Source organism: Macaca thibetana, chromosome 17, assembly GCF_024542745.1.
Source record: "Macaca thibetana thibetana isolate TM-01 chromosome 17, ASM2454274v1, whole genome shotgun sequence".
Taxonomy (NCBI): domain Eukaryota; kingdom Metazoa; phylum Chordata; class Mammalia; order Primates; family Cercopithecidae; genus Macaca; species Macaca thibetana.
Window position 1 is genome coordinate 49678961 of NC_065594.1, and position 13145 is coordinate 49692105.

Genomic DNA, 13145 nt, shown 5'->3' on the forward strand with positions numbered 1-13145 from the left:
TGAAGATATTTTGTAAATAGAAAATATTTTCATTCATTCCTCCTGCACGTCTGTTGTGAAAGTATATATAAAGTTATAAGGTGTAATAGCCCCAATTTGAGAGACGAGGAACGGAGAATAGACATATGCTACGTTTATATCTATTGCACACTGATTAAAATTCTATTAAATTCTGTTAATAGTTACATCAAAAGAGTATTTCATACCTTAATTTTAATAAATATTACTTCACTAAGCAAGATAAAGCAACTGAACCAATAAGAAATAAAATTCCGCATATAATATATAGTCTTAGGAACAAAAAAGCCAACAGGACATCTCTGATCTGATGTAACCATTTAATGACATGCGCAGGTGGCAGAATCTCCCTATATCTGATGACAGAAGAGTAGGAAATGAGAGCATAAAAGAATGACATACTCTAGGAAAAGGAATCTGGTCACATTCTTGACCTACTCTCATATGTGTTCTACTGTTTCTGATTTCGTGGTCAACATAACTCTAAACTCCCCACATTTCAACCAACAGTAGAAATGGGTAGAGAATAATGACTATGCCAGAGTCAAAGGTACCCACTGTCACAGCATCTGTCATTAACTGATAACTATCATTGGCTTTCTGGCTAATAGTGATCATTGGCTATTTCCTCCCCAAAAGATTACCCTCCCAGACTCTAATAGGTACTACCTGTCATTAGAACCTAAGGTGGGAGATTTACAAAAATTCAGTACTTAACATTGAAATTTCTTCTTTATCTGGTTATGTAAATGCATGTTTCCGCTTCTTTGTAAGAGCCTGTTGTTATGATAGCCTCACATAATTTGAATTCCATAAATTATTTTTCTCTTTTTTTTTCCTGTACTCATCTCAGCAGCCAAAGGAAATATAATTATCACCTTATTTATAAAGCTTCTCTTTTTTCAATTATGGTAATGTGTTTCTAACTTTCCATTCTTAATATATGACCCTAAATCCCACTTCTACACTTACTGTTAACACTTCATACTTGTCTACTGTTCTTTAACTAAAAGTCCTAATTCTCTGTTTTACATTTTTAGTAACATATGGATTAGTAAAAATGTGATTGTGATTTAGATTCAAATGAGGAATCTGATGAATGATATAAGCCTCCCATCTCCCTCACACAAATTATATATACAAACAAGTTTACCCATCAACTTAGAGGTTAGGATCACCTTCAAGCTTATTTTTGGATAAATTTACCAGCCAGAAAACCTGAATTAACAATGCTGTACATAGAGAATTTTGTAGCAAATTAATTTAAACTTACAAGACTCAGAATCAAAGAGAACTAGCCACTCTTCCTCTAAGTTGAGTGAACTTAATGATCTTATTAATTTTTCTGTACCCTACTTAACTCATCAATAAAGTTGGCTCACTTGGTGTCTAGAGGCTCCTTAGCTCCAATTATTAAATATTCCATAATTCTAATTTCTAAGTACTGTTAAATCATAACTCTCTACTATTCAAGTATGTTTTATTCCTCTGCAGAGGTTGAAATACCATGCATTGAAGCTTTGAAAATCACACAGAATATGCATTTACATCAATGGATGATCACATTAATACATCTTAGGTCAAATAATTGATAGGAGACACTGTATTATGATTAGGCATTTTACATGTATTATCTAACCAATATTCACAAAACTTTTGTATGGCAGTATGATCACATTTTATAGATAAAGAAACTGAATATCAGAGAAATTAAGTGGTGTTATCATAATCATATAAGTGGCCATAAGTCAATCAGTGGCAGAGATAGGATTTAGATCCATGATCCATCATCATACATCATTTTCCACCATCACATTTCACTTAAAAATAGTATTTGATAAAGACATTTAAAAATGTGAATACATAATTTAAAATGTGCTTTGATGTTTACTTTTAATATAGGGTTTTTCAGTACGTTGAATCTATTGAAACAGCATCACACATCATTACCTGTGGTGGAAGCAGTGGCAATCTTATAAAGGCAAGGAGCATGCTCAGGTCGTTGCATCTACTCTGCATGTCATACTTGACCCACATCATCAATGCATGGAAAATGGTTTCTTCATCAGGAACATTGACATCATCACTGGCCAGTAGTTTGTGGAGCTCCTCAGCTGGAAGGAGTAAAAACTCTTGATTTCTGATAACTTCCATTATGTTTTCCTGCAGGGAGAAAACATCTTGGCATAAATTCTGTTTCACTTTTATTTAGCTAGTAAAGCATTTCAGAAAGAAATAAGAAAAGTAGTCAATAACCTTTGTTCTCATTATAACATAATCCTTGAGACTCAATCCTTCAGAAACTAGAAACTGTTAAGATGAAAGCATTGTAATTGTAATTGAAGTGTAAATGTATCCCAGACAGCACAGATCTTGTAATAAGTGGAGGATTATAATGCTGAGCTTTGTTATGCAGGCAGAACGTACTAAGTGATTAAATGTTCAAGTTTCAAGTGTACTGCTATATAAGATTTGGTGAACAGGAAAAAATAACATCTCACATTTTTAAAAGCTTGACTGTATATATAGACATATATATGAGAATCAGAAAATGACACTAAAATTGCATAGATAAAAGTAGCACTATAAGATGCACCACTGTTTATTCAAAAGAGAAATAATAGGACATATAGGCCACTGAAGTCACAAAATCCAGTATGTTCCACCCTACTATTATCTCTTTTCCCTCCCTCTTTTCATGACAATTTCTTTGGCTTAATTCATATTCCCATTTATTTTCTTCCTGATTGCTCCCATAACCTCTTAATTACGCTGCCTAACTCTATTCTTAGATTCTCAGTTTCATCCTCTATCATGATGCCGGAATAATATTTCCAAAACATAAATGTGCTCGTGGTTTTATTCTGAAGCTTTTGTTTGTTTTGTTTTGTTTTATGATTTCTCCTTATCTTTTGGTTCAAATTTATTGTTTTAGCAAGCTGTTGTTCATACCTTTTCTGGTTCTCTTTGTTTTTCAATTTGCCATCTTGTTTGACGTGTCCTCCCTCATTTACTCCATTGCTTAAAATGACTTTTATCAACCTTGCTGTTCTAAATTTCTGCCACATTCCAAGATTCAATTCAAGAGCTACCTATTATATATGGCTCCTCAAGTTTCTATTGAGTCCCATTTGAGCTGGTGACGCCTTCACTATCCCCTTATGGTGTGTAGTGGTGTATCCCTGCCACAGCAGATACCACATCGCAGCCTAATCTTTGGTAAACGTAGAAATCTTTTCACAAATTTTAAGCTGTAAGACCCTGATTTATATAACCTTGTATATCTAGATCCTGGCACAAAGCCTAGAAAACAGCAGAGGAGCAGTACATATTTGCTGAATACATGAATTGATAATCTCTGTAGAGAAAAATAAAATTGTAGAAACAGCACAGGATAGTACAGTGTTTAACAACATGTTTTTAAAACTACTTGTCAAAAACTTTCTTACATTTTAAGCAAAAAGGCTTCTGTGGACGATACATGTTTAGAGAGAAGACAGAGATTCCGTTGTTTGGCCTTCTCTGCTCCACCTCTCCCCATGTCTCCTGGGATAGCTCCACTATATAACAAACACTTCTCAGGTTCTAGTTTTAAAGCCACGGTGGTGGCAGCAATATCCACAGGACACATATTTTAGTATAAAAACTGTAGTAGAGTGACACTAAGACTCTTGCAAAGAAGGCATTGTGACTATGCTAAACAGAGTAGAGGATTCAGCAAGTAACCATTAATCTGTATGTTAGAGCAGTTTCAAATTTATTTTTTGAGGAGAAACCTGGCCTGTGTTATAGTATATCCTTGGAGCTGAAGTAACTTCAGCTTTCACAAAAGGGCACTAACTTACTTTCTTTCAGGGTGTCTGTCATACATTTACATTAATTGTAAAATAATAATAATAATACTATTTGTAAATAATGTCCCCAGAATAACTGAAAGTAGTTATTTTGGTTCCAGGAAATTGTTTTGTTCTTTGTGTTTCCTTTGGGCGCTATGTAAATTATAGATGTCCAATAACTATTCACGTAATTAACAAATTAAGTGTTCTGGGATGTTTTGCCATCAGATTTTTCAAAAAAAAAAAAAAAAAAAAAAAAAAAAACTACGTTAAACTAAAGATGTTCTGAGGAATCTTTGAAAGATTTGTCCATCTGTTTTTCCAGTTACTAAAAAATCTATGCCTCCATTAAAATACACACAGAACTCTATAGCTAGGCCATCAGAATATAGTGAGTGATATCATAAAAAACAGCTCTATGAAACTCCTAGTGGTGTCTGTCATAAAGATACTGTTCAAGGCATATTTCATTATATTTTGTAGTGTCCTCTTTATGATGACCCTTGGGAGAAGTTTCTTTCAGGTTTTAGTAGCAAGAATAATTGCACTTCTCCTGAGTAAATTGGTTTGCTTTTATCATGGATGTTGTAAATTATGAAATTCATCAGATTTCTCTTTTTATTTGGCCTCCAGAAAACTTAGAGTCAAATTGAAATCTATCTGGTAGGAAGGCTATAGACTTTTATAGTTTGATTTCTTTTTCAGACAGTTCTGATAATAGTTTCATTTAATACCGCTACAGCAGTTTTTCTTTTCTTTTTCTTTTTATTTCTGCATCTAACTTAGAGAATATTCCAGTAATTTTGTATTTTTAGAAGTTACACTAAATCTTTTGGTACCAGCAGCATTGTTTCTACAAACTGCTGCAAGTAAATGGGACCTTAGGAGCTGGTATCAGATCTTTCACACTTACCTACATATTATTACATAGGTGTTAATTGTTTTTCTTCTACATTTTATTGAATTTCTCAGGTTCGCCTTGTTTTCTTTTTTCCATCAAGCCTCATTTTAGTGATATTTTGTTTATTGTACCTACAATGTAGGTTCTGGAAATTGTTTTAACAACATTATGTGTTATTGCTAAAAGAGGAAATATAAATTCAATGAGTTTCTTACATTGCTTGCATATGTTAGCAAACTCCTTACTGTCTATGAAGATCATATAACAAGAGGCCTGGTTGCCTTTTGTACAATCGCTTTCTTAGGTTTATTCAGTCATCCATTCGGCATAGGTTTATTGAAACCCTGATATATGGCCCTGGTAATCATCGTAAGGACAAAATGGATTTGAATAAAAAACTTGCCATGTGGGAGACACCTATAAAAACTGCAGTATCTGGAAAATGATAGTAGTCAACTGTAGAATCCAGCTTTTCAAATGGACCTAGAATATTAGAAAGGAGTTTAAACCAGAAAATGGGAAATGGAGACATACAGTATTCTGGCCAGTGAAATCCATATAAAGATGTAATAGCAGGGAGTATAGTATGTGATGCCATAGTTGAATATATTGAATCTCATATGAACACACATACATACATACACCCATTTTCTACATGTGGGTTAAAAATGCTTGTTATAAAGAAAGATTTTGGCTACAAACATAAGTTGCCATTTCATAAAACAGGATAGTTACAAAAATAAAGGCTAAACTACTATTTACTGTGGCTTCTTCCTAACATTTTAAAATAATTTTTCTAGCTAAAAAAAATGTAGTTTTGTGTTATCCTGAATAGACGGAAGTTTTGTACTGATTTTTTTGTTTGTTTAATGATTTCCTGGACTTCATATAAACATATTTTCTAATATTCATTTCTTCTGTGCATTAATTAAATTATGGTCCTCCCCCATTAATTACTGTTAATAATATAAATATAATTGTTTTGAAATTTTATTAGAAATGTAACTTTTTTATCTGACAATTAGCTGTAAATTAATGGTAATATTGTATCAAACAACATAAGTAAATCCTTTCAACTATCATCTTTTTGTTATTAGGTTTAAAATATGGATGTTAAACTATAGCAACATATTTTATTATCATTTAAATAACTTTAATTTTGTTTACTTAATGAGTAGCTAATATCAAACCAACACATTATGTGCTATATGTTTAACTTAAGAACTCTCTCTCTCTCATGGAAGTCTACTGAGTTAAGACTTATGTCTTACCATCTTATATTCTCTGACCATTAGTTAATTACAGTCAACTCCTAGACACTGTTCTAAGCATTATGGAAGGAAGATAAATCCTTTGTCAGACCATTGCATAATCTCTGGCTTCATTTCAATGCACCAGAGGATATAGAATTTATTTAATTATCTGTCTAGTTAGTTATTGGTTAGAAAGATGAGTTCTTAAGAGGCTCATAATGCCAAGTACCTGAAAAAACAAAAGGAGATCCTGGAATTTGGCTACATCCTCTGGTTGAGGTTGACTAGGTAAGTATGAAAAATATAATCTTTGGGTCTAAGGTTTTGGGTCAAAGATTTTAAAATTTCTAATTCTGTAAGCATCCTTTGCAAGCGAAGTTTTGAGGGTTTCATGATATATGCATGGTTCTACTATTTTAAGGATTGAGATTGAAAAACTCATCTTTTGACTTTGGAGGCAATGTTTTTCCTGTTATGTTATGTACTAGATTGAAATGAAATTTTCAGTCTTCTATTTCGTTGGATCCAAAGGTACAATGTAGGCCACAGCGGCTGTTTCCCCAGAGGGCACAGGTAGTAAACCTTAGCCACAGCTTTGGTGTTCTCTACCAAACAGCTTTTTCATTTTTTACAACAGGGTCAGGTTGATAATTTTCTAAATCTTTAAGATCTGCTTCACTTTTGATTTTAAATTCTGTCTTTGAATTATTTCCATTTTCTTGAAATTTACTATAAGCAGTTGACAGAAGCAACGTGGCTCCTTCGATACTTGGCTTAGAGATTTCTTCTGCCAAGTATTTTGCCACTCACAATTTCTTCTTTCCACAAAACACTGGGATGCAAATACAATTCAGCTAAGTTCTTTGCCACTTTATAACAAGGGTCACTTTCCCTTCAATTACCAAAAACCTATTCCTCATTTCAATCTGAGACCTCATCAGGATGGTCTTTACTGTCATAGTTCTACCAACATTCTGATCGCAATGACTTAGCTAATCTGAGACTTTCTCTACTGTTATCTTCTGAGGTCTCACCTAAATTTCCCTTTACAGTTTGTTCAGGCAATATCAGTTTATTCTAGCATGCATTTCAAAACTCCTCCAGCCATTATTCATTACATAGTTCCGAAGCTTCTTCCACATTTTTAGGGATTTGTTATAGTAACTCCTTACCCCTCAGTATCAATTTCTGTCTTACTTATTTTCTGAGCTGCTATAAAAACTATCTTAGACTGGATAATTTATAAACTACAGAAAATTTTTGCTCACAGTTTTAGAGACTGGAAAGTCCAAGATCAAGGCACCAGCAGATTTGTTGTCTGGCGAGGACTCCTTCCTTATAGATGGCATTTTCTTGCTGTATTCTCATATGGCAGAAGGAGCAAACAAGCTTCCTCTGGCCTCTTACAAGGGCACTAATCCCATTTATAAAGGCAGAGCCCTTATGATCCAAATACCTCACCATGTCCTTTAGCTTTTAATATAACCACAGTGGGGATTAGGTTTTAACATATGGAATTTGAGGGGACACAAATCATAGCAGCATCCCTTCCAAAGGTTATATTTAACATTAACCTAAGAATATGACCTTAGGTGGAAATAGGGTCTTTGCAAATATAGTTGATTAAGTTAAGAAAAAGTTATACTGGATTGGGATGGACCATAATCTAATGACTGTGGTCTTTCCAAGAGACATTTTGAGACACACAGATACACAGTGAGTAGAACTCAGTGTGAAGAAATGAGAGACACAAAGGGAAGAAGACCATCTGAGATGGAGGCAGAGATTGTGTGTAGTTATGCTACCACAAACTGAGGAATAATGAAGATTGTCAGTAACAGAAGCTGGAAGAAGCAAGAAAGGATTCTTCTCCAGACACTTTAGGAAAACACATGACCCCAGGAACAATGTGACTTTGAATTTCCAGTCTTTAGAACTGTGAAAAAGTAATTGTAATGTATTTTATGCCACCCATTTTGTGGGATTTTGTACAGCAGATCTACGAAACTAACACACATCGTTGGAGAAATGTATAAAAATTATAATTTTAAAAAACTTACTTTAAAAATCTCAAATAAACTTAAGAAAGCATCACAACTATTTCCAATCTTTAAGAATTTCTAAGTTATTTCTTTTATGGAGTAATGCCTTTAAGAAATACTAGTTTTCCCATGTCCCTTATGGAGGATAGCAAATATCAAGAGTTGTAAATACAATCCGGGTGAGCACCTTAAGAGTAAGGCTGCATATATGCGTATTTGTTGCATAGGTCATATATATGTGCATATATATATATAATTTTCTATTGCTTTTTAGAATTTAAACTTTCTAAAAATGCAGAGTTGAGAAAGGCATCTCCCTTCAAGTATCAAGTGTTTTTAGTAATAATTACCTTATTGTTGCTGCACTGACATATTGCTGTCAAGATTCTAACTTTTTCAGGCTTTAAAACAAATTTTCCTGGGCTTTTGATTATTTGCCTTGCCTGAATTTTTAATCCCTGTGTCAAAGTTGCTGACTAAACTGTTGAACACTACCTTAGAATTTGAAAGGGAATGGAAACTCTTTATGAGATTGTCACAACTTGTTATTTTACTGGGGAGAATGCTGAAGTTGAGAGGAGCGCACATATAGTCACACTCATGGTCAAGATAAGGCTAGGATTAGAAACTCAGCCTTTTGTCCTTAAGTCTGTGACACTTCCCATTATACTACCTGGCCTATCTATTGTTTGATTTTTTTTTTTTCTGGTTCTCCTCACCCATCTATTTTGAGCTTAATATCTTACTTTGACCTATGTGACATATATGCACCCTTACTCTTGAGATGCTCACCTGAATTTTATTTACAACTCTTGATATTTCTGGGTCTCACAACATGGTATGGTGATTATGGGTGATTTAATTTGGAGAGTTGGACAGGATTTAGATGTCAACTCTGCTACTTACTGGCTGTGTGACATTAGGGAGTTGGGTTTCTTATATGTAAATGAGGATGAAAATAGCATCCATGATAATGCATTCTTATCAGAATTAGGTATGAAGACTAAATTAAATTTACTATCCTTAGAGGAGTGCCTGTCTCACAGAAAGGAACACGTGTTAGCCATTACTATTCTGCATTTGACCCTACCCTTCACTTCAACCTCCTCTTGCTAGCTCTAGAGGCTACATTAACATTATTTTCTCTATTTTTCTGATTATTCAGTCATTCAAGCTGATGGGCGAGGAGAACCAGAAAAAAATTAATCAAATAGATAGGCCAGGTAGTATAATGGGAAGTGTCATAGACTTAAGGACAAAAGGCTGAGTTTCTAATCCTAGCTTTACCTTGGCCATGAGTATGACTATATGTGAGCTCCTCTCAGCTTCAGCAGTCTCCCCAGTAAAATAACAAATTGTGACAATCTCATAATGAGTTTCCATTCTCTTTGAAATTCTAAGATAGTGTTCAACAGTTCAATCAGCAACTTTGACACAGGGATTAAATATTCAGGCAAGGCAAATAATCAAAACATTCAATTTATGTTTTACGGGATTCTTTATGCGTAGTATATGCTTAATACTGGAAATATAGAAATTAAAAAAAGAAAGGTTCTGGCCTTAAGAATTTTACTTTCTAGTGAGGGGGACAGTATAGTATTATAAGATAATTGCATCCATTTATAATAAGAAGAAAAATTTAGTGATTTGAAGAGGATGACAACAGAAGTGAAATAAAAGAGACCAGACTACATTTTCGTCCTTTCTGCAATAACAATTTCCAAAAAAGAAAATGTTTGTAATATATCATAGATTAAAAAAGCACTAAGAAAATATTGGTGTCATCTGGTCCAATTCTCATTATCTAAACAGAATATCAAATAGGAATTACCGATATCTAACATATTCTTAAATTAGAAGCATTCTTTGAAATCACTTAATTTAATTAACAATCCATGCACTTTTCTGTGCACTGATTACTGAGTAATTATTTTCAATGATGGGAAACCCATGACTCTGTGAGGAAGCCCCTATCACTGCTGAATAGTTCTATTAGAAAATTGTCCGATTTTTGAAGTAACATCTGCCTTCTTGTAATTTTCTTTCATTCAAGGGCAAATCAATTACTATTTTGTTTATCACCTTTGTAAATGCCTGCAGATTAATATTTTTTCTTCTATGTATATGTGTATACACATATATATATGTATACACACACACATGTATCTCATTGTAAAGGCTAAAGAACTACCATTCTTTATCTGTATAAAAGGTCATAATTTTCAAAACCAGGAAAGGATACTAGAGCTAAATATATAGTTTTAGTTGAAACTATATATGTCTCTGAATATACCTGCATTTTTCTTATTGCTTTAGAAATGATAAATAAAACAACAATCAGCAGATACTTTTGACTATATGTTGCTTATTTGCATACATTTTTATCATATATACACAGATACTTGTTTAATTAATACTATTTAAATTACACGACAAAGAAAAGTATTCAAAGAGATGTTAATATGTATAGGTTTAACGGTGTTTTCCTGTTTCCTCTGTATTTTGTTATCAGCTCTTAAAAAATAAACATGGAATATAATTTTTTAAGTGTTCAAATTATATGTTAGTTTCTTCCTTAATAATGGTACTATGCAGAAAAGTTACTAAATGCCATACATGTTTTGTTATCATACACATGAACCCTCTGCCGAGTTTCCCTTACTTAGAGCAAAATTACCTAGATACAACTCCTTGGGACTGAAGTGAATGACTGCCAGTTTTCAGTTTTCTTTATTAATTCTATAGCACCCACTAAGTGGTGGCTCCCTAATTCATAGTAACTATATTTTTACAAAATATGAGAGTATTAATTTTTTTTAAAAAGAAGCATTTATAATTATCTCAAGACTGCTTCTAGTGTCAGAAATAATTTCTGGTGGTCATTCTTCAAGATTATCATACAGGAGAAAATATATTTTTGTTATTATAACTCCCTTAAATATATGTGATTCTATGACTGTAAGTGGTCTCAGACAAAATGCTGTTAAATAGATAAGAGGAGTTAGAAGTTACAGTGGAAACAACATTGACTTTTTAATAAGAAAGGGATGCTATTCCAATTCTGATCATTTCTAGTCAAGATTTCCCAGGCAAAATGCATTTAATAATTCTAAGACATCATCTCCTCACCTTGAATATAGATTTTATAACCACATCTAGTTAATAAACATTTTGCTGGTTTGCTTTGAATATAAATTGATATTAGAAAAAATAATATTTAAACTTTGGAATGTTATGCAAAACATTTGCAGTTATTTTGGGAAGATTAACTCTTGTAATAATTTGGTCATTTCTCATACTGGATATATATTGGTCAAAAGTTTAATATGTGATACCTATTGTCTACTAATGTAAGAGAAAGGAACCTATAGAAATGATTTATAAATTTTATTTAAAAAATATTCTAGTCAGCTAAACTATACTACTTCTATTTTTTTGATTTAACAAAACCAATAAACTTCTCAAATATGTTAATTACTTTGCAAAGTTTAAATATACATGTATAAATTATTAGAGTAGTAGTATTTATTTTATAATTAGTAATATTAGGTACATTAACTTCCTGGTAGAGTATAAACCTATCTCTTCTGTCTGCTTGATAAATTGCTGAACATCAGTATTTGCCAATATTTTTTAGGTGTCTAGCAAAGTCATTGAGAATGGTGGGGCTAGAAAGTTTAGGAGAAAAGATAAATCTCTGTACAATCTTTATAAATGCCATATGTTTTTGACAGTTTAGAAGAAAATAGTATCACTGAAAATTAAATCATGAGACAGTAACATACCTATGTATTGAGACCTGTTTCTTTTCATTGCAGTAAACTGTCCAGGGCACCTGATCATAGAATTTTTCTGAAATGATTTCCAGTGCTTGATGAAAGAATAAAAATAATGCTCCTCTACCACCTTACTAGAAAAAGAAACTTGTAATGCAAGACAGGATCTCTGCTTTTCCTGCTCTAGGACATCTTTCAGAAAAGTGGCTGGAAGAATCTACTTTGATCTGTAAGAAAGTATGTATATTGTGTCAGGTGGTGCTTGTTCTGTACTTACAGAAAACTGAAAAAAAAAAGTGTATACCTATCTTCTCAGAAAAACAAAACAAAACAAAACAAAACTTTCCACGAACTAAAGAATTTTATTGTCAACCTAAGATTTATTTAGTCTTTTGTCCTCATGCTTATAAGCGTAAATGATACTTCAGGAAAGCCTGTTAGATGCATAATCAGAAATAGCTAGACAGTTGGGATAAAAAACGTGTAGAAAGAAAGAAGTCAGTACAGAAGTTACTTACATAACCACATTGACTATTTTGTAGTAAAAGACAGCATTAGCATTATTCAATGAGGAATACATTACAATTTTGCAATTTAAGGTCTAAATGGTCTCCACAGAAGCATGTAAAATTTTAATTATGATTTTGCATTCATTTATTGCTTAATAAAAGGATTTAGATTATTTCCCTTCTGGGCTGAATAATTTACTAGTTGCTTGCAACCAACATTAAAAAATCACAACACTTATATTAACCTATTTTTGAAGCTTTTCTTAACAGTAGAAATAAGTACAATAATTGTCAAAGAAATTCAAGAGGAAATGAAAAACAAGCTATAAAAATTAACACCAACAAAACCCCAAAATGGAAACTAATGAAAGCATATACTCTACTTTAAAAAAAAATGGAATAAAATGTGATAATCCTCTTGGTAGCTACACAAATTTGTAAGAAATACTTCTCAAGAGTTTGTCAAACAATAATTTAGTACCTGCTATTAATGTATCTCTCAGCAAACAAAAGAACCACTAGCTACATTACAACATATATTGTTATATATGATGCACTAAATATGAAAGTTCGTACAAAATATAAATGCATGGAGCATTAATATATTTTATAACTAAGATGCAGGAAAAATAAACAAGGACTGAAGTTCATACCTCACGTTTTCATCCTGGATGGTTTCAATTCTGGAAATGGCTATTTATTATTTCTTCAAGCATTAGAAATGTACAATTATTTACTTATATATTTATAGGTATTTGTTGTGCATGAAAAAGCACCCTTTTTTTGTGAAACATAGTGTTTGAAACATAG

At 32.6% G+C, this 13145-nt stretch overlaps 1 protein-coding gene across 1 annotated transcript in view; it reads right to left on the reverse strand.

Annotated features, from left to right (window-relative positions):
• The window catches only part of KLHL1 (kelch like family member 1), a 450078-nt gene that overhangs the window by 185765 nt on the left and 251168 nt on the right, over positions 1-13145 (reverse strand). Inside the window, exon 5 of the mRNA XM_050766522.1 lies at positions 1969-2181. Within this exon, the coding sequence (XP_050622479.1) occupies positions 1969-2181 (213 nt within the window). The remainder of the gene's footprint in view (positions 1-1968; positions 2182-13145) is intronic.